The sequence below is a fragment of the Syngnathus acus genome, chromosome 1 (genome assembly GCF_901709675.1).
Source record: "Syngnathus acus chromosome 1, fSynAcu1.2, whole genome shotgun sequence".
In the NCBI taxonomy this organism is placed as follows: domain Eukaryota; kingdom Metazoa; phylum Chordata; class Actinopteri; order Syngnathiformes; family Syngnathidae; genus Syngnathus; species Syngnathus acus.
In genome coordinates, this window is record NC_051087.1 from 9,715,360 (window position 1) to 9,737,843 (window position 22,484).

General features: G+C 41.5%; 2 protein-coding genes across 4 annotated transcripts; one reads left to right on the forward strand and one right to left on the reverse strand.

The window, feature by feature from the left end:
• Positions 1-1,663: 1,663 nt before the first annotated feature.
• dok7 (docking protein 7) lies at positions 1,664-14,178 on the forward strand. Of its 3 annotated transcripts, none has more exons than XM_037253226.1 (12): positions 1,664-1,820; positions 1,929-1,974; positions 2,559-2,626; positions 3,563-3,713; positions 4,115-4,315; positions 6,999-7,118; positions 8,085-8,198; positions 8,878-9,563; positions 10,700-10,774; positions 10,981-11,026; positions 11,094-11,219; positions 11,952-14,178. In XM_037253226.1, the coding sequence occupies exons 1-12, from the start codon at positions 1,767-1,769 to the stop codon at positions 12,086-12,088; spliced, it is 1,824 nt and encodes a 607-aa protein (XP_037109121.1). In that variant the 5' UTR covers positions 1,664-1,766; the 3' UTR covers positions 12,089-14,178. The 3 variants fall into 3 exon arrangements, with proteins under 3 accessions (XP_037109121.1, XP_037109104.1, XP_037109112.1); XM_037253209.1 differs by having other exon boundaries at positions 1,666-1,820; positions 11,949-14,178; XM_037253217.1 differs by having other exon boundaries at positions 1,666-1,820; positions 8,088-8,198; positions 11,949-14,178.
• Positions 14,001-22,008, reverse strand: lrpap1 (low density lipoprotein receptor-related protein associated protein 1). The gene is made up of 8 exons (XM_037253238.1): positions 21,717-22,008; positions 21,067-21,211; positions 19,326-19,456; positions 18,340-18,460; positions 15,910-16,065; positions 15,627-15,709; positions 14,449-14,625; positions 14,001-14,349 (listed from the first exon to the last, which is right to left on the reverse strand). Exons 1-8 carry the CDS (start codon positions 21,879-21,881, stop codon positions 14,281-14,283), a joined length of 1,047 nt encoding a protein of 348 aa, XP_037109133.1. The 5' UTR covers positions 21,882-22,008; the 3' UTR covers positions 14,001-14,280.
• Between the last annotated feature and the right edge of the window lie 476 nt (positions 22,009-22,484).

Below are 22,484 nucleotides of genomic sequence, written 5' to 3' on the forward strand. Positions count from 1 at the left end.
ACATGTAATGGATAATATGCCGACAGTGCTGTGACAGGTGAGTCTTCTTGAAGTTCATAGCAAACTTACAAGTTTTCCAAGCATGTTTGCTGTGTTTCTGTGTGTTTTTCCTCCACCACCAGTTGCTTTTTGGTGTGTGTTTTTTTTTTTACAGCAGCTTCTTTGTCCTCAGGTAAGGATAGAGGCAGATGGAGAGGGAGGGAACGAAGAGAGAGTATCAAAGTTGTGAGCAGCACAGCATCCAACCGTGCACCCCCCTCTCCATCTCCTCCTCCTGCCTCCCATCAGCCTGCTCTCCGCTCACGCCGCAAATCCAAGTCGCCTTCATCTCGCTCCAACCGCAAAGTTACCAAACAAGCCTTGGATGTGGACCAAGTTGTTGTGAGCCATGACTCTGCCAACCACAGGCAAGGCCGCACAGGCTCCAAAGAACGGCGGGGCCCTCGAGGACGTGAAGTGGATATGAAATGGGAGGACGTGGCCTCAGAGCTGCGTTACCGTGGTAGCAGGATGAGGTCAGCCGTGTATCAGACCTCGGACCTTCCCTCCATGGTCAAAGCCAAGAGACAGTTGGCGCAGAATGAGGGCAAAGGTCCAATAGAGCGAGATAAACTGAAAGCAACATTTGTATGAGGAGCCCACCCACCCACTGTCTGACCTGACGGGAGCTGAGCCTCGGAAGCTGAGCTTGTTAGTTTCAAAGTGGATGTGAAGAGTGTGCAGTCAACAACTGAGGAGCAGACTAATCATATGCTCTGTCCCACTTGAACTCTGTACACTGTCATGCACAATGTGCATCTGCACAAATAAAACTATACTTAACAAGTAGCTGTGCAGAAAAAAATCCCAAGAGGAACATAATGAAGAGTGAGCTATTTAGTCAACATGGTTTCTGCTCATGAAACTATACATGTCATCGATCTTCAGCCCACAATGGAATTGTTAGATGAATGTTAAAAAGACGAGGGAAATCCCCATGCCTGGAAGTTATTCAGTTTTATTAATAAGGTACACCTTTTTCAAAGACAGTGGTGGCCAAGTGGCTCGCACATCTTCACCATCTGTGTGGTTGTCGGAGAACTTGAATGTGGGCTATGGCCTTCTGGTGTGGTGTTTGTTCTCTATGGTTCCTCCAGCTTCCTCTCATCTTTTAAAATCATGTTCATTGAAACATCTAAATTGGCCCGACAACCAATCCAGGGTGTACTGTAAGCGGTATAGAGCTGGATCTCATTTCTCATTTGGATGCTCTCATATTGCGTCATCGTTCATGAACTATAAATACAGGAATTTTGCTTACCGTATTTTCCGGACTATAAGGCGCCTTATATATGGACAAAGTTTTAAAATGGGCCATTCATTGAAGTTGCGCCTTCTAGTCTGGTGCGCCTTATAGTCCAGAAAATACGGTACTTTTTTCCCCGAGTGCTTTAATTGTCCAACATTACCTTTCTACTGAGAGTTGACTTAGTTATTTAAACAAGGCTAACGCTCCTTAAATACAAGTCCGTCACCAACTGGGGGTCAGATTTTGGAGATAAGTAAAATATGTGCGAGTAATGCCGTTGTAATCCAATTATGTCGTGAAGTTCAGACAACAACTGTACTAACTCGGCTGGGGCCCGGTGATGGGGGGCCTGCCGTGACTGGCGGGGGGGAATTGCAGCTTGCCCTGCTGAGGCTATTTTGAAAAGCCAAGTCACCCCCTTCCAAAACACACTCGCGCACACGCACATACACACAGCTGCTCGGAACCATGTCAGAAGATGACGGATACAGTTGTCGCGGAGGGACAAGTCAAGTTTAGAGATGGCAAAAAGGTGAAATTTTCAACTTTTCATCTTCTTATCAACTTCCAAATTGTGAACGTGGTCTTTGGGAGCATACATGAAGTTTTTGGTTTTCTTTTTTTCTTTCTGCACTCACAGTGGAAATCTCGATGGGTTGTCGTTCGGAAGCCTTCTCCGGTGGCAGGTAAGTATTTATTTTCATTTTCATTTCACTTATATTCACTTCATCTGACACGTTGCAACATTGTGATTAAGATGTTTGCATGTAACCATACACTATTTGGACATGCGCAAGTTGTGCGCCTCTCAGGAGCTCAAATGCAACTTTGCCCGTCAACACGTGGATGTTGCGCAAACATTTCTTGTGGTTCCAAACTTTATTATCAGGAAAGTCTGCAGTCACAACAACAAGTGGGAGATTTAGCATAAGACTTCATGGGCTTGTAATTTAAAAAACAAAATATCAATAACTGAAAGTGGCATCATTATTGATATGCAAAATAGGAAATTCATGCGTCCTTTGAGAAATAAGGCAAAGATTGTTGAGGTGGACTGAATATGTGCACGTGTGTGATTGGGGGTGTACAGTGATTGTCATTCTCAGCTGTGCCAGTGGATCAGCTCATTGTTTTAGAGTTTGCTATGGCAGCTGTTGCATAGACAGACTCACAGCTCAAATGAGACAAAAGCTACTCTGTGTGATGTTATTAAGCACCAGGCCATTGCCAACGTGTAAAGCTTTTGTCACATTGTGTGTGTCCCCCGCAGACTGTCTGTCTGTGCTGGCCTACAAAGACAAGAAGAAAACCAAGCAGCGTCTCGGCGTGACATTAGAGGTACACAGCTTTTTTAATTTTTTTATTTTTTATTAATGCAGCTTTTTGGTGCAGCACTCTGGTGAATCCCTTTGGTTAAGCGGGCAGCCTTGCTCTGTGTTGTTGCTGTCGCACTCGATGTACCCCGCAATCACTCACAATCTTTAGTACAGAAGCCCAATCCAATGAGATCTATAGGACATTGCAAGAGTTCTATTGAAAGTAGGAATGGGCACAATGCAATCCCAAACTATTCTCTTATATAAGGGGAATATTTTGCTTCTCTAAATCGGCGGCATCTTTGGTATCCAGAATGACCTGGATTGTGTGAAACGGATTGTCGATTTATGAAACGTATCTGGAAGCAACCTTGGCAAAATGAGTGTTCCAATTCAACAGTTGTGCTGTAAAGAAGAAGAGAACAATAAGTGTCATGTTTCGTCCCCAGTTGTTTTATTATGTGCATATTGTCATAGTTTCTGTCCGTGTGCCTGTGTGCTCGCCCCTCCCCTCGTGTGTGCCCATGATCAGTGTGATCATTCTCATCTGACTCTCGTTACCTGTGGCGTATTTAAGTCCTGTCTGCGTGTCACAACCTTGTCGGATTATTTCTTGTCTCTGTCTTTCTGTTTTTCCCTCGGTCGTTTTCTGTTTGCCCTCCCTGTCGGTCGGTCAGTCGGTCATGTTGTTGTTTTGTGATGATGTTAGATGAGTTTGCCAGTTCCTGTCTGTTTCCCTTCATGCTCCATTCCAATTCCCTTTTCCCTGAATAAACCCTGGTCCAAGCTGCATTTGGTCGCCCTGCTCCATTCCGATCCTAACAATAAGACATCAGCTGTGGAAAGCTGAGCTCCATTCACCTCAATGGCTGCTTTATTCTGTTCCGTACTGTATAACCGGCTCGAAAAGTAAATATATTTTGTCAATACTAGTGATGCTTTTTTTTTTTTTTTCCAGGGCATCTATGGTGTGGAACCAGGGCCTGGTTATGACGGCGTCAGCGTCACCCTTTCTATTTTGTGCCTGTCACACACACTGGTGCTGGGCTTCCACAGTCGAGAAGCTCTCCTGGCCTGGGATGCCCATGTACGCTACAGCCTGGGAGAAGGTCAGTGGTGGAATTGCAGATGGAGACGTCTGCTGAGAAGATTCTTGCCTTGAAAGTGTCACTTTATTTTTTAGGAGAATAGTTTTATGCTGTTGTAAATTTTCAAACAGATCAACTTTTACAGTGTGGCTTTCACGTATCCAGTGACCTGTCACATTTAATTGTTGGCCAACAAAAACTTTATGTGGGCCGATCCATGGCTATATTTATATTCCTTCAGGCTATGTTGTGACGACTTATTCACTTAATTCCGGGAAAGCTTGTTTGGCCAACTAGTTGGGACCGAACTGTTCTGGTAGTCCAGTTGAGATCAATTAGATTATTCGCCTGACTTGGGTGAAAGGGAATATTCGCAGGCACAATTCTGTCTGAAGCACTATTGTCCCTTTCTGGTCCTGCAGTCCACAGATTTGGTGTCAATGTGGAGCCTGGTACCAAATTGGAGACTGGCCCCGCCTCTCTGCACCTGTGCAACAACCTACTGGGCCTTAGCAGGGGCCTCCCTCCCGTCATCATCGGTCACTGGAAGCTGTCCACGTTACGGCGATATGGCGCTGTGCCGAACGGCTTCGTGTTTGAGGGCGGGACTCGCTGCGGATTCTGTAAGTAAGACTGCACAATCCTCTCCATATGATGGTGACACTCTGAGTCTAGAATGAAAAGTATGTTTTTTCAACTTTGATTTTCTTTCAACTTAGAGTTCATGCTGCTTTGTAGAGACGTTAAGGTTTTCTTGTTTTTAATAATGGCAGAATATAGAAAGATCCAAGTCTTGTATTGGATCTCATTCGATTTCGCAAGTGTACCTTGTAACAGTCGAGTGTATATTTTTGGTGGAACTGAGCACCAGGGACTAAATCAAATAGAATAAGACCTACTAGTGTAACTAATCCAGGTCATTACTCCCACCCAACATTGCTTTGTATGTACAGGACAGGTATGTGTGTACAGTATGTGCGTCCAGACTCATGGCTCCTACCCGACTAACCATGGGGGCTCTTGTTTCCGTGCTCCGATGACCAGCTGCTATTAATACCAGGCATCCTTGTCAGGCTTGTTCAGCCAATCACATTTCTTCCTGGTGTCACGGCAGCTTTTTCTTGTCGTCTTATTGGCTTCAGAGATCTATTACCCAGCAATCTTGACGACAGGCGTGGCAGGCTGTCTGAGTGTTTCTTAAAAGAATGCAGTAAGTGGATGAATTGTATTGAAAAGAATTTGACAGCCACAAATCACAACTTTAGGCCCGCTGCACAATGTAATGAGGGCCAATATAAAAGCTGAATCAAAAATTATGCATTTACAAAGATGATATTGCTACATTTTGTTTGACAGAAAAATATTAGGTTTATCACGACTCAAATATAAGACAATAATATTATTGTGGTTTTAACTTGCAGATCTGTACTGCATTGCTAGAAGAGGTGCTTCTAATATTTTGCTTTCCTTATTTAGATGTAAAACGTTAAAAGCAGCCCTCCCTATTATGCAGAGCAGATCTTTACACTCTCAAAGTACAAGCACAAAAATCTATATAACTGTCATTCAATCTGAACAAAAATCCATGTTGTGGTATTTTTTTCTTGTTTGAGTCTTGGATCTTTAAAAAATGTATTATGCAAAAGCACGTGCGTTTGCTCGTTTTTACTTTGTTGAGAAATGGAATATTGAAAAGTAATAGTAAGTCATGTTTTATATAACATAATTTATTTAGGCCTGTCATAAAATGAGTTATGATAGGCTTTATAATATTTCAAAATTCAGCTGAGCTCAAAGTTTGGCAAACAATGAAAAATTGAGTATTTCTGCTAACACATTCCCTCAGCTTTATTTGTTCCCCCCCAGGCAGCCATTAGTGTTTCATTACATTTCACTGAGCTATGAAATGTCAACATTTGGACACTTATTTCAGTGAATTATCTCTAGGCAGCAATCAGTTTAGCTCCCCTGCAGGTCCTAATGTACCTGGGGTTTCGAGGCTTAGAAATGAACTTGAAAAAGTAAAGTGACCACTTTCCTGATGAAGGAGAAAACTTACTCAAAAGTTACTGAATTCTTTCATGAGAGCATATGAAGTTGTGTGTGACATGACGAGAGACACTTTAATGTTGCACCGTATTCTTTTGCTTGTCGTCTGGCTTCTGCATGTCAAGTTACGATTACTTTTGCTGATGATCAAATGCTCATCAGTGCCAAATGGTGCAGAGTAATGAGTTGTAATGATTACAAATAATTAGGAACAGTTCTTCACTAGATTGCACTTTTGGAGAAGTGCATTTAGAACTAATCAATGATCAAATAACCCTCATTTGCCTGTTACACTTAAGCGTGCTGTCAAACAAACAAACAAAATATCATTTGGATTTCTAATACTGCTGCGGAAAGATTATTTGTCCTCGAGAGGCACCACGACACACTTTCAGTCAGTACTCAGATTCTAACCTCGGGTTGCAGAGTTGACAAGTACCAAGGTGACAAATCCACCACACACAGCGGCAGGCAGCCTTGCTGTGCAAAGCATGTTTACTTGGCAGTATAAAGGCAATTGTGACTTGGAGACTTCATAAATGTGACTACGTTCTCACACACACACACGCTTATGTTGGTAGGCAAGCTGTTGTAACAAGCCAGCAGCTGCACCCTCGAATCGATGTTTGGAGTGGAGCTCATGCCCTGGCTATCAGGTCCACATATGTTCGTGTTGCAAACACACAAAGATATGTACATAGACACACAATTACATCCACACAGGCAGCAATAAATGATCCGCGGCAGAGTTTGGAAAGCTGTCAGACGTCTGATAGGTTCAAGTCATTTAAAGCCCAGTGTGCTATGGCAGCAATTTTCCATGTCCTTCAGTACGCATGCGCACGCATGCACAAACACACACACGATGATAGTTAACGTGATTAAAACTTAAAACAACCAACTCAAGACAACTAAATTAACTTTCCTACAATACTGTCATGTATTTGGATGCAACTGTATTTGTTAATTACATGTTGTACTTACCTCCACACAATAAGCAATTTTGTTGTTGTTGGATTATTTATTGACATTAACAGCTCCCAAATCAGAAGCCTATCAAAAAGAACCCATTAAAATACATTGCAGGAAGTATTTGGTCCCCCTCCGTATTGTTCACATTTGTTGGTGTCTTGTCAGAATCTGCAAGTCATTACACACAACCAGGTTTTATGTATAAAGAAGGTACAACATAGATTGCATCCGTTAGTGTTTGTAACTTTTTTTTTTTTTTCTCCCTGTGTTTCATGTTTGCTGCAGGGGCCGGCGTTTTCTTCTTGTCCTGCTCAGAGGCAGAGCAGATCAGTTTTCTATTTGACTGCATTGTCAGAGGCGTCAATCCCAACAGGGTCCCGCAAGGGCTGCGACCTTCCCTGCCAGGTGAAGACACACGTGCATGTTTTGCTCCCTGTTAATCGTTCGGCGTTTGTTTCAGCTGTCATGCTAAACGGAAACGTCTCATAGTCAAAGCCTTCAAGGTCAGCCTATGACTAGTGGGGTCAAGCCCTTTGAACATGACTTGTGAAATGATGTGTTGCTAAGTTGGCAGGCATTTCTAAGACACCATGTGCTCGAGCCATCTGAGGAGAGGCACGAGATGTGAACAAAGATCTGACGCTACCTTTTTATAGAAACAAACGTGCTTGCTTGACTGTGTGCCTTGCGTGTTAACAGCCACAGGAAGCGAGCTAGCTCCTCATGCACCACATTGCTATTGAAACTAATATTCACACTTGTCAGGTAATTCAGATTCTTAGTAATGTGTCAAAACAGGGGTTAATGCATTCATGCCCCCACCATAGCTGTTGTTGATTGAAACTTTTTGAATTTTGTTTTTAGCATGTGTTCATTTAAATGTGCTTGTGATATGTCAGTTTTTCTAAAAACCGTAAAGGCTGTGTGCTGTAGGGCCTGGCGACATTACTGCTGTTATAATTAGCATAGCCTAGCCATCTAGAAGCGATGTCAGTTGACACCTCACAAAAATGTTGTGAAGAAATTTGGCATCAGCATGTGAAGCATTAGCGGTTACAGCCCCGAGGCACCCATCCAGGGTTTGGGTTGTTGTCACCTGGGTGCACAAAATGACCCTCTGCAATGTGCTCACGCTCACCTCATTTCTCCTGCCATTATGCAGACATGCAACATGAATTAAATGTCTTTTTAGCAAAGTTGCTCTTTTTATATCCAGCACAGCCATTTTAATTTGGCTAAATACCTTTTTTAAAAAATAATGTCCAAAGCAACATTCACATTGCAACACTTAAGCATCTGTTTTCTTCGCTTGTCTTTTCCCTGGATAGGAATTCATTGTAACTGACCAATTTTCTGTGTTGATGCTGAAAGCAGAGAACCCCAATGCTGATCCGGCATCAGTTGAAGAACGGATCAACCAGGAAGCCTCAGAGCTGGAGAAAAGACTGAGCATGCTGTCCACTTGCAGTCTTGCAAGCAGCACAGGTAAATCTTGTCTCAATTGTTTGGGATCCAGCCACCCCCTTCAATGCTGAAATGTCTCTAAAGACACTTACATAATCTTGACACTAATTAGACATAACCATCTGTACTCCGAAGTGCTATGGGACTTGAATAGTTGCCGATTTGCGTGGAGGCAAAAAGTTGAAATATTATGACAACAGCCATGATATTTTAAAGTTAGTTTCATAAGTTGCCTTTTGTCAAAAAAGATCAGCATGCTATAACTTTTTTTCTTTAAAAAAAAAAAAAAAAAAAGACTTCATGCAGGGATCTCAGATTTATGTAATGATACATATGTCACAATCATATCAGAGCTTTTAAGTGGATCAAAGAAAGGAGTCGTTTATTTATTACAGCTCAAGATAGGTATGCGTTGTTAAATGGATACAATGGAATTATTCACAAATTATTTTGTGGACCCCCAAGCCATCCTGCTCTCCAGGATCGGAGCCTATATGATAGGGGGAAGCCAAGTTCTTGTCGGTTTTTAATTGCAGGCATTCCATGTGTATTTATTGACTGGTCATACATCATCTGTGCCAATTATAATGATATGGGCGAACGCTTTCATGATTTCTACAAAAGTTAATGAGAGAAGTGTTGTAAAATGTTTGAGCTCAGTCAATAAACCACTTAGCAGGTTTGATGACTTTCTTCTCAGCCTCCACTTACAGCTGCAGCACATCTGTTGCCGGGGACGACCGCAGCATGTCCAGCTCCTCCTCCAGCCAATCAGATACCAGCTACGGGAGCCGACGTCCGCTCTGGGCAGAGCCCTTTGCGAAGTCTCACCTCCCCAGCGAGACGGCGTCAAGCTCATCCACGCTGAAGGCCTTGACCTCTTCAGATGACCGCCTATATTCTGCTGTGATGGGAAGCTGTGGTCCATCTTCCACGCAACTCCAACCTCGGGGTCTCCATGACAGCGGGCGCCAGAGCTCGTTGGACAGCGGCATTGGGATAGCGACCGGGAGTTCGGGCAGTTTCTCCTCCTGTACAGGGAGTGTGGAGATGGCCACTCAGGGAGCAGGGGAGGAATTTGGCTCCCTGACCAGTCTACCTGCTCAGAGGCTTAGCGATGACCTGCTCAGACAACACTATGATACACCCAGGAGTGTGATCCAGAACAGAACCCTGAGGGACTGCTCAGCAGTTCAAGAGCACTCCTCTGACAGCACGTTTGGAAGTCAGAACCAAGGACTGACAAAAGGTCTGCCAGGATCGGAGCCTCAGCGCCAGGCTTTGTTGCCGTGCTCTCTCTCCTGGCCCGGTGAGAGGACGCCCCCTCTGGACACTGAGTACAAGTCCATACCCTGGCAAGGAAGGGCACTTTCTGAAGAAAGACAGGTACTGAAAGCTTCACATCTTCAATGGACATGGTCAGTGTTTCACAAAATTTTTTTTAGTCAAGGTAAATATTTTATTTGGAAAAATCGTACAGAACACCACTGAACAAAATGTCACAAAAAGGATATTTACTGAAATAATAGCGCCCCTTGGGTGTAACTTGCCTGATTGCTCCATCCTAATCATCCTTCTACCAATATACTCATTAGCTCAGTTCTGGACGAGGAGCAACGACTCATCAATTAATGACAAACTCCTAGTGAATTAAACGATAATGATTCTTGATAATTGATTCATCGCTTGGATACCTTTTCTAATTCGAAACTGTCCAAATCGTCTGAATTTCAGCTTGTCAACAGCAGTACCTGAATCATAATTAGTTTTTTTGCACTACAAATTTGAAATAATGTCCTATTTTTGCATAAAGGAATGTAAAGTTAAAAACAGTTTTTTCTAACTCTGAGTCATCAATTAATTGACAAAATAATCATCAGATTCATGGAGTATTCAAATAATCATTAGTTGCAGCCCTATTCCAAACTAACTTCTGTAAATCTCTAACTTCATCCCCAAAGCATCTAAACTTGACTACAAATGCTATGGCCTTCGGGGCATTTGTTGAAAGGTTCCACTACACTGGACACTTGTCTGTTTAAAAAAACAAAAACAAAAAAAAACATGGCTTGAGCTTCTGTCTAACATTGCCGGGAGCTGCTGTGTTTCCCTTGTGATACATTTGTTTGATAACTCAAAGGCTCTCAGAAAAGACCTGTGACCTTGTGTTTAATGAATCCTCTGATGGCCTCTGATGGAAAGGTCGTCTCTTTTGTCAGGAGCATATTATCATCAGAGCGCCTTGTGATTTCCAACGAGTCATTTGTGAGTGTATGCACGCGTGCACTGCATTTTCAGCTATGAGTAGTGATGAAACCTGCAGAAACAATGCGAGAAGGCAATGTTGACTGAATGACAAATGGCTTTTCTTTATACGCTGTTTCTTGAATTATCAAGAGTCATCAGCTCAGTGTGCTGTGAATTTCAACATTTTGTTTTTGGCCATAAAAGCACACATCTTTCGTTTAATCGTGTTTGGATACAATGACTTAAACAAATAACTCTTGTGTTTCTTTTTGCAGTGCTGTTATGGTTTTGATAACTACATCACACCAGAGCAATGGCGCACAGCAAATAGCAGAAGTTTGCTGATGCAGGTAAGATTTGATTGATTACGCTGTTGTGTACAATTCACCTTTGAGCTACTATGGGGAATAAGAATTCAGTGACTGTTGAACCCGATTACAACAATGTATGCATATTACCTCATTAAACGTGAGAAGTGGCCTATTGTGCGACACACTTGCAAAACATAAGCTGCCCACCGATAAATACGTGAATTATTCATACGCTTCCTTTCTAGGTTGGCAATGCTTCATCAGGTCCACAGCCTTCTGCTGATTCACCAGGTGTGTTATTGCAACACTATGCTTGTGTCTGTCAACATGTCATAAACTTGGATGTGTCCACATGCAGACCAGCCGTGTGTGAGAGCGGATCCCCATGATGATGATGATCTGATTAGGATGCTATCCTCTGTGCCAGCCTCCAGCCCTCTGCAGCCCATCACACTGAGCACACCCAGGCCACAGTCACAATGTGGTGAGTTTGATGTGTATGTGTATGTATTGGAAAAAAGTATGTTGCTGGGCTGTCAAAGTAAAAAGCAGTACATTACAGGGTACCACCCTTGTGATGAGATGTGGTGAGCTTTTTCTGACCTGTCATCTAATATGAGCTACCTTAATTTCAAAGTCTGCTTTATTGTCAATTTCTTCACATGCCAAGACACACAGAGATCGAAATTACGTTCCCACTATCCCACGGTGACGAGACATAGTACACAATATACATACAAGTAAACAACACAAAAAATAAAAACAAGAAGGCACCAACAATGAATAAATAAGAGTGATGAAAAATAATAAATAAACAAATAACATAATAAATAAGAGGAGCAAAAATGGAGCAAGTGTGCATACAGCAGACAGTCAGAATATTTGCAGACTGAGCTATTATAAAGCATGAGAAACTTAAAGGGGAGCTAAATGCAGCATGTCAAATCTTTCCACTTGAAATATGCATATCTCTTTTATCATCTGCTGTGTACTTAAATCTGTATTAATTTAAAATTCCCCAAAAAGTTTAAAACATTGTATTAGTAAGAAATTACTCAACAATGTCAAGCGACCTCTTCAATTTCATTTCAATGTATGTACAAAAATTCCATAGTATCATAAACAGAATCAGATACATAAATAAATAGAAATAAAGAATATGTGCGTGACATTTTTCTTTATGCTCCCCCGGTGCCACCTCTGTCCTATCCAGAAGATGGCTCCATTGCCAGGTACACCCATGGAAACAACAGCGCCATGGAAACAGCACAGCGAGTAGGAGTGGAGCACACGCCGGGCAGGGAAGGCCGACTGACTCAGATGGACGACAGGCGGCAAGGGCCACCGCGCTGACTTTGTTACTACCCGAGAGGATGGCGATCAGCGCTCATTCGCTTGAGTCTCCAAATAAGCTAAGTATCTCCTTACTGTACAACATCCAGTAATTGCAGAACAATCCATTCCACTTAGAAAATGAACACCTGACTAGTAAATGCCTCAGAGGTCTGGTTTGTGACTGCGTATTGATGTAAAGTAATAGCCTGCATATTCATACTTCACTTGTAAACCTCAATTATTTGCTTTAATTGTACCTATTTGTGGTTTTGTATATTTTTGTGCTTTGTATTATGAGCGTAGAGGCTAAAACTTGACTCCAAAGCCTAGCTTCTTTGTATTCTTTATTTTGAAGGGTAACCCGAGTTAAGCACCCTGTAAAGCAGATTTACGGATTTTTTTTTTTCCCAATACATTATTCTTGTTTGAAAAACTGAGACGTACGTCACACAGTTGTGGAGGATCTAGATATTGTAGTTATCGATCACGTGATTGGTATTTGATTGTCTGCCATAATGGAGGTCAATATTCGAAGGATAGCAGATAGCCAATTTTTACAACATTCATGGTTTATTCATGATCTGAATCACTTATTGAAGTTTTTGTTTTTTCTGTATTGCCCTAATCTGTTAATATCAAAGATCTATGTAAAAGCTCCCATCATCTACGCTATGAGGAGGACTCAAAACTTGAGCGTAGAGAGAAACCTTGGATGTAGAGGTAACGACGCATGACAACAAAGCAGCCATCATAAACAACTTTGCTCCTGACCCTCACAATTCAAATGCCTCATGGCCTATGTGCAAAGATGAGCGTAAATAAAAGTGAGAACGTTTCACTTCATAAATCGTTGAAAGCTTGGCTTACTTGCGCTAAAAGGGCATTGGCTTTACTAAACATGGTGGGAGTCGTGTTCAATTTCTGCTATGCGTGTCTGTTTAACAAAATAGTGCCACAGCATCAATCAACTAACTGTAAGCCATTCTAAGACATGTTTTGGATAGATCTGTTACTCAAAAGCAATGAACACCTAAATCTGCCAAGGCTCTTGTTGGAGGAGAGAAAGGCTGTTGACCAATATATTGAAATGTCAACTTTTAATTGGTTTAGCTTGAATTTATTTTTCCAACTCGGAGCATTGTTTAAAGCCTTGTCCCCAGCTGACTTGCTGCAAAATTTATATTCAAAATTAAAATATTTCTACACAAAGCGGACACACAAGATGATAACATGAAAAACTCAGGCACTCCTGACATACATTTGAGTGTTTGGAGGCCCGGCGCGCTTGCTGATCATTCCACATCGGAGTTCAATCGTTTGAATGAAAAAGCAGCTTCAGAGTTATTTCTCAGGTGCACAGTTCAAGAAAGACTGAAGAGAGTGATCAGTCAAGCCAGTGCCATTATTCATCACAGTAATCGATGCCGATGCTTGCGGTCCGGCACAAACAGATGAATGGTAAAGCTCTGCGTGTGTGTGATCCAATTTGCCCACTCCCCCTCCCCTCTCTTGATGTCATCAAGACAAATAGGCTAATATTTGACAGCAATTTACTTTTATGAGACTTGTGTGTCTGAGGAGAAAGCTTATGATGCGGAGTCACAGGGAGTTCCGACTTTCTCTGCAGTAGTCCGCTATTTTGACTGCGGGGGATATCATTCCCAGACTACTATGCTTGTAAATAGCAAATGATTTTATTCCTGCCGAGTTAACAAATGATATTAAACTCTATTTTTCCAATTACTCTTTGTATGTTGTTGCCACATATTATTAAATATTATAGATTGATGCAATGTTTTGGCCTCGTCACATTTTTGTTTCCACACAGCGTTTATGTTGGTCTGCAGATTATTGCAGCATATCCAAGTAGGAACAATGGATGTGAAAATAGTTTGGCCACTGTGTAAATCAGACATTACAACTGCTTTAGTTTTAGTTCCTTACATGTTGTTAGTCATATTTCAACTTTATTGATTACATACAACAAATCTGATGATTCATTACAAAAATGCTGGTTCATAGGGGAATCTTTTTCATAGTATGTACAAAAAAAAATTTTGTTCTGTGATTGGACAACAATTCAACACACTAATACTAAGGTAGAAAAACGAACATTGTTTTACAGTGGCTCAACTGAGTTAGTATGAGTGGGGAAGTAATACTTAGTTGAATTCATTGATTCTTCACCGGTGTTGTCACGAGCGATGGCCTCACAGCTCATTGTGGCCCAGACCTTCACCAGAGATTTTGTTGTGCAAGTCCTGCATGTGTTTCTTCATCTGAAAAAAGAACACTGTCGGTTTTGAATTCTTACGAGATTTTCATTTGAACTCGACTCATGCAAGCGATTCTAAACTTCTTAACCTGACTTGAAATACCTTGTAGCCCATCTCCCTGGTCTTCTCAGCCAGAGTGTTGTACTTCTCCTGGTTCTTCTTGATGTGCTGTTTGTCTCCTAAAGCCTCCACGTGCTGTAGCTTCTGGTGGGAAAGTTCCAGCTGCTCCTGATAGTGGCTGTGCTTCTCCACCTTGGTCTCAAAGTGATGCAGCTCCTCCTAAATTGAGAAAAGAACAACAAAAAAAGGCCATCTAGTTATGGTTTCCCTCAGAGGGTCATCATGACTGGGGAAAATGTGCCGTCACTTCTCCATAAGTTCCTTTAAAAAGTAATTGGGTGAAAAATGTTTGGAATACCTGTTACAAAATGTTCAATTTTGGTACAGGTTTTTTACCTAAATGAACGAAACAAACAGAAAATTAAGCAAAGGACATGAAGGATTTGCTTTCTGGCCTGCCGGCCTTGAGTTTGATACTTGTGCTAGAGAGAAGAAATAAATAAATTCAGCCTGATCCTGAATAGCAACTTTAATAAATATAAAACTCAACTAAATGAAATGCGGAGAGGACTCCAAGGTAAAGCTCCTGGGCCAAGGCCAAAAATGATTGGGCTGTCTGACAGCACACCTTACTGAGAAATCTTCACTAGCAACGATAATCAGAATTCAGTGGAAACATCTTCGAGGTCATGCAATTCAACCAAACCTTTCAGGAAATGTCTTCCTCAAAAACACCCCAAAATATAGAGGTTAGGCCAATACTTACGCCAGAAGAAAGATGACTTTCGCTAATCTTGTAAGACTTCAGTGCACATCCAAACGATTAAGGCCACTCGTGTATTTTTTTGTGATGAGCCCAAAGAAGCAAACCAGAAATAGCAAAGAGGCAAAATACGATGATGCTTATAGAGCGGTTAGTGGATGTGACGTGTGGCTGTTTCGGCCACGAAGTGCGATACTGTATTGCTGATGATAAGAACAGAATGAGCTGCATTTAATCTCTTATGACAAGCAAGGGGTCTCCCTGCTAGTGCTTGTCCCTCCTTGGGCTCTTATGCAAATTAGCCACATGGCCGTCTGACATTCTTAAGTCAATAAATCTTATCCGTTGAGTTGATTTTACAAAGGCTCAAACAATTTCTTGAATTGGAAAAATTCTAGCTGCAAACGTGTGTCCATACAAACAAATAGATGTGAGTCAGAGCAGATGTGGAGCCTACCTTGAGAGAGTCTAGCTCATCATTGCTGAGGTTGGCTCTCTTGGCAGCCTCCCACAGTTCAATCACACGAGGCTCCCGGAATTCTACGGTGACAATCGACACACGTGAAAACGGCATAAATGCACTGAATACAAAAGCTTGAGAGCGAAAAGAGGCAGTGAGAACGCAACAGGGAGAGACCGCGGTTGAAGTGAAAGACTAACAGTGACTCAGCAAGCTAGAATTTGCCGACAGACTCGGTGAGAGCTGAACATAATGATAATGTGTGGGTGTTTCCCCTCACCGCTGTCCTCTGTGAAGCCCTCGTGGCTGAGCTTACGGAGGCGCGCAAAGCCTTGGTTGAGGTCGCTCATCTTCTGCTTCAGCTCCGTATGCTTCTGTTGCACCGCCTGCTCTTTGCCGTCACCCTCCAGGGGTGAGATTACATTCTTGTGGATCTCTGGGAATCGAAGGGGTACAGGTCGGGAGTCAAAGCACTTTAAAAGATGATGTGAAGAGGAGGACGTGTGATGGAAACAATGATGAAGGCAAGTGTGCTGAGGCATTTGCTCTTGCTACGAGAGATGGAGGTTACTAACGTTTAACATCAATTTGCCCTTTTCTTTATATGGCATTCATTTTGTAGAAAGGGCACGATCGGTATTGGTGAATTTATTTTGGCTGATATGATGTTGACTTCAAATTGCAACCACAATAATAAAATGCATTGTAATGTTAATGTTGTTTATCATTATGCCCAAATAATGACATGCGTATCTGCAAAAGTGGTGGCTGGTCAACAGAGGCAAATATGGTTGGTACCCCGTTGAGTGGAAACAAAAGCCCACAGTGGTCACAGAATTAACTTGAATCTGACAAAGTAACAAAATGCAAATATATATACGTTATATTGACATACAAGACTTTCAGTTTTCCTCTTATGGGTTAAGATCAGGAGTTAGTTATTAATATTCCTGATGCTCTTTGAGATTTCTTTGTGATAAAAGTCTGTATTATTGCTTGAACAAGATATAATGCCCAGAAAATGTTAAATATTAAGTTTGGCTTTGTACTTGATAATTTTTATTTTTTTAAAAACCCATTTCACTTGTTCTCTGAACCATTGCTTGAGCCAGTTCTGGCAGGGCCACCACAACATGGCTTCTTGGTGACATTGATTGACCTGTTCATCTAAATGGGCAGTAGGGAGCGCTCATCTTCCAAACAGTTAAATAGTTCCCATCACTGACAACCATTTTTCCCAATGACAGAAAAATGTCAAGACCATCAATCATTTTAGACAGACGACAATACCGGAGGCAGAATTCCATAAGAGCTTTACCTCCACCGTAGAAGGAGCTCATGTTGCTCCTCCGACAGAACATGAGCGCGACACTCAGCACTAGATTAAAAACACAATGTTGTGTTTCCAAACAAACACTGTCTGAGTATTTGTGGCAACAAACTAATTGCTACATATATCACCAAATCTCTAGTGAGAGTTACACTTGACAGTGATATAGAGCTTTAGGTGGCGGTGGAGGCAGCGTGGAAGCAAAAAGACTCCCTCCCAGGCAGCCTATGATTGGCTGAACATTTAAGTGCATCAGACAAGCAGAAAAGTACCTGCGGCAGGTTCATGGCACATGCTACAGTGGTGCGCTCCAACAGAAAGGTTCTGTCACAAAACGGGTGGCAAGTGTCAGTCCTAGCCAGAGGAGACCGGCGGCGGCTTTAAACACATTGCCGTATAATATGTCAAATAGCTAACGTGATGTCAAGGCCATGCAGTGTGAGCTGGTGGCTGTTCACGTGCGACACAGTATGTCACACGTGTCAAATGCAAGACCTGCGGCCCTGCATGTCATTTTATTGTTTGTAGTATCAAGCTTGCCACAATTCTTCCTTTACAAGTGCACCGCACCCTCTGCAGTAAACTAGGGTGACCAGACGTCCTCTTTTTTCCAGATATGTCCTACCTTAGAGACCTAAGAAAATGTCCGGGGGGGATTTCAAAATCGTCCAGTCTACACCGAGTGTTTACAAGCAATGCACGTTCACGGAGGAATTAAATAAAAAAATTCCCGTGCTTTTGCCAGGGTCGTGATCCTTATGAAGCCGAGTGCGTGACATGTAAAGCAGGCACTTGCGTGTCTGTGGCAATTAAGGTGCAAACGACCTGCAGTCACACTTCAATTCAGCCAAGCACACAAAAGCAGCGAGGCATTCTGGGCATTCATGAGCTAGTTGTCAGAGAATTTACATCCAGCCATTGTGAGTTTTGTCGATGATCATGCAAAATCAGACGTGTATCCCACAGAGTTAATGCCTGACGTGGTGGGCTTAATGGACGAGGTGGAGGCATGCGCAGTGGAGGACCGTTGCTTCCAATAAACCCACTAATCCTTGATAATGGCATGCCTCAAAGGTCATGAACCCACTTGTACCACAGTCACAGAGAATAAACGTTTGATGAAACAAACTAATTTCATACGTTTGCAATCCAAATGGAAAGGTTTACCAAAACTATATGTTGTCACATTCAAGTCATTCCAATCCCGTAACTTTTAGTGAACATGTAATTATTTTTTTATAATTAATTAGAAAATATGGTCAATGTTTCATCCACATATTGGGATCTTAGTAAATCTTGGCCAAAAGTGTGTGAACATAAATAAGTATGTAATACGTGTCCTTCACGTGCTTGTGAGGACGATAATGGTTTAACGCTCACCCTCTGTCCTGCTCACAGTATCCATGAGGATGTTGTACTCATGGATCTTGTCCTTGTGGTGCTGAAACTCTCTCTTCAGGTTCAGCAGCTCGTCCTCAGTGAACTTCCCGGAGCTTTTTGCCTGCCCGACAAAACACAAATGAAACTGGCGGCAGAGCATAAAGCACATGATTGTACGTAGACATACTTGACGTCAAATAAATCACTGGGACATGTCATCTTCTATAACGCACAAAGGCATGGCAGTGGAATTAATGAGTATTGTACCAAATGGTTCAATGCGCACAAATACAAGCTTACTAGTGTCAAAACCTCAAGCAAAAATTGTTTAGATTTGCCAGAGGGTTGATTAATTTGTGAGTCACTCCACATCGAGTAAGCAGCTTTGATTTTTATTCCTAGAATTTGTTCACTCTCAGACTCAACGTACACCTTTTATTATGTTTGCTGTTTTGGAACATTCATCAAATATCCCATAGATTGAGACAGACAGGACCATTAGGCCTCAGAGCGGCACTAAAAGTTTCCAAAAGTTGTGCAGGAGAGGCTCATTGTAGCCATTAACACAGTAATGAGACATTTGACAGATATCATATGCAAGCTAATGAGATTTCTTACCAAACAGAGCAGCTTTTGTTTGAAGCCACCCGCTTTTCAAGCTTGTAAACATATTGGAACAGACATGATTACATTAACTTTAAGTGACTAACATTTGATATTTGCTGGCATAAGTCTGACTTGTATTAACTCCATCAAGCCTGTGACCCACTGATTTCACCAGACTGTTGCTTTCTTCAGTCAAAATGCTTTTCCAGGCCTTTACTCGAGCCTCTTTCAATTATTGTTTGTTTTTGTTGGGGGTTCTTCTCCCTTCAATCTCCTCTTTAAGAGGTAAAATGAATGTTGTATTGAGTTAAGGTCTGGTCATTGACTTGGCCAGTCATAGATCTTCCACTTGTTCACACTGCCTGCATATAAACACATACCTTGTTCCACAGTTTATCCAGTTTGGGATCTTCAAATATATCGCCATCTCTAACGTCATGGTCCTTGAGAGAGTTGCTCTCCAGGGGTCTGGTGTCTCTTTTGCCATCCATTCCATACTTGGCCAGGATCACTATCAAGCGCAGGGAAAGCAAAACACTTCAGTTGCTAAGGGGGAGCATTGATAACTAAATAAATATAAAGCTAGTATTTGGAAGAAAAAAAAATCTTCACAGACTTGATAAAGCCTGGTTGAAATTGTGAGCCCTTAAGTGTTGCCCTACTCATACAATAACTGAACTCCATGTTGTGGAGGAAAATCTCATGATTATTTTCATATTGCTGTTTCAATCCACAAGTCTGAAACTGATCAATTATACTTTATAAATACAGGTCAGAATAATACACTAAATCGAATAAAGATTATAATTTCACCATGAAGCTGATTCAAGACGGCTAAATGCATGACTGTTTCTCAGAGGGATAAAAAAAAAATATATATTGCGGCTCACAGTTGGCAGCATAAAGTATCAGCATCTTACCAAGAAGTGCTTTGCATCAACACAGTGTTGGACTTGGCTCTGTCCTCATTGTGCTGCTCCAGTAAACTGTTATTACAGCAGCTAATTCAGCACCACTTCACATGGTGTGGTAACCCATTCGTATCACTCATTAACCAGTTAGTGGCGAGAGCACACACACATTCAGTGCCTCCAACCCTCATGGTCCCCAAACTCACAAACGATCCACTCATTTAACTTTTTATGGCTACAGGTGACTTAAAGGAGCTGCAATAACCGGCTAGTAAAACAAGCACATAGTATACGCCCCCAATACATACGGTAGGAGTGATGAAGGTCTTTTATGGTCCGCGCCTTCAGCAATGATATTTAGCCAACACAGAAGCATTGACTCTTTTCTTTTTCCAAGGACACTGATGCAGTGCAAAGTGAAATGTGAAGTAAAGTCCAGATGGCTTCTGGACTCCACTGATGCAGGTGTTGATGAATTATTCACATCCCATGTCATATCACAAACTACTGACACTTCTGTCACCTAATGACGAACAGATGAGCGAGAGAAAACAGTCCAAATAACAGTTTTCAAACTAAACATGCCTGTAGCATATCATTGGTGCTGTAAACATTGTGCAGAGAATGCACTACTCACAATAAATTGGAATATTTGGCATTCAGGTGAAATTTGAGGGTGAAAGGAAAATACACTAACTGTCTAATCTTTTGAGTAATGCCCAAGTGTTCAATGTTTCAGTTCTTTTTGCACAATTTGCTGTTCTCTAACTATGCGCTGAGTGAAAAAATGCACAATAAGTGCTTGATCCATAAATTGAGCTCATAATATTCAAGGACATCTATGTTTATGACCCTCTCTACCCATCTCTCATATTCATCAGCAGTTTTGCAACAGAGATATATGTAACACTATAAGCTCAGTGGTCACGTCCTTCTGAGAACATCCTTGCAAAGGTGATGTACTGTTGATCATTTTTTAGGCACCATCTCTGTCTCCAGATGTAATTAACAGCAGGTTTTGAAGTCACTCACCAATGTTTGCTGAGAAAGACAAGCTACGAAGTTGCCCCAATGAGAATCAAAACAAAGGAATATACTGTACTACTACTAAAAGTTAACCAACCATTCAGACACAAGTTGATTATTTCTGATCATAACAAACTAATCCATGTCCTCAAAGAAAATTCAATTGACACAGAGACAGCCTCACCATTAAAGTTACGGCGGATTTGGGCCTCTTTCTCTCCGTTTTCATCCAGTCCCTCAACCTTGAATTTCTTCCATTGCAGCTCAGCCTTCTCCTGGATTTTCAGGTCACTGTGCAGCTCAGCTTGCTTCACAGGTGACAACTTCATCTGCCAAAACACAGGAAATCATTACACTAAGTGTTAAAATGTTTGTTCCGCTAATCAAAAATGAACATTTCAATCATTACTCACTTTTATGATTCTTTATTTTTTATTTATCCTTCTTAATATTTTTGTAAGATTTGTTAACTGGTACAAACCTAAATACAAAGGAAAATGGGTTTTGATTTAAAAGATGCCAAAAGGTCCGCATAATTTGTTTCCCTTCCACTGTAGTTCATTCATTGGTCATATGAATGTTTTTTTTTTTTAAAGCACTACAGTTCATTAATTCATTATAGCATAATAGCTTAACACATCACTTTAAGCTATATATGTTGAAGAACAAAAATTAATATTATTTTAAGGTTAGTGTATTTTACAAACTTAATACAACACATTTTTCTTTTCTTGTAGGAAACGTTTGTTCACTACTCAAGATGCAATGTGTCATATTGGCTCGGAAGTGATTCCAACCACATAATAAATCTTTGATCGAATTGATCATACGTACCCGTAAAGCCTTGTTCCACACCTGGTTCAACTTGGATACCCTGAATTCGATCGTCTGTTCATCACCGTCGCCAGCTTTGATGGGCTCGTTTAACTCCCGAGAGTATTTCCCAGCCATCACACATACACCGAGAAAAACAACAATGAATGAAAACAGTTCTTTCATCTTGAATATGAACGACGCCGGGTGTCTAAAGAACAACTACAATAAAAAGGTACGCCACTCAAGAGAGTCTTAACAGATTGACAGTTTTGTTATTGTTGTGCTTGGATGGAGTAAAACACGTGACCAAAGGGAGCAGTCAGTTCCGCATTCGTTGCATTGTGGGCAAGGTAGTCTATTTACTTGGAAACGATTATGTACAGAGTGTAAATATGGCTCTTTTAAACTACAAATCCCAAGTTGCAGCGTGGCGTCGTTGCCAGGCAGCGGAGACATGTAGCAAATCGAAAGCCTCCACGCGTTTCAGCGACTGGAGGCTGCATCCAAAAGCCATTTCCTGGAGTGTGCAATTTAAATTTATTAATACTCAATTGCTGATTGATGATTAGTGCTAATAATCGATTTATCTGTAAATTAAATTTGACAACAAGGGAAAGAATACTACTAGTAGAAGTGGTAATAGTAGTATTCATAGATCTCTTGATTGTGGCGCAATTTGGTTTTGGGGGACAAGATGACAGCATCACTTCATGACAGGACATGAACATACTGCAATATACTATGCACCTTTGATTCAAATTAAATGTGACTTGTTGCATCATTCTC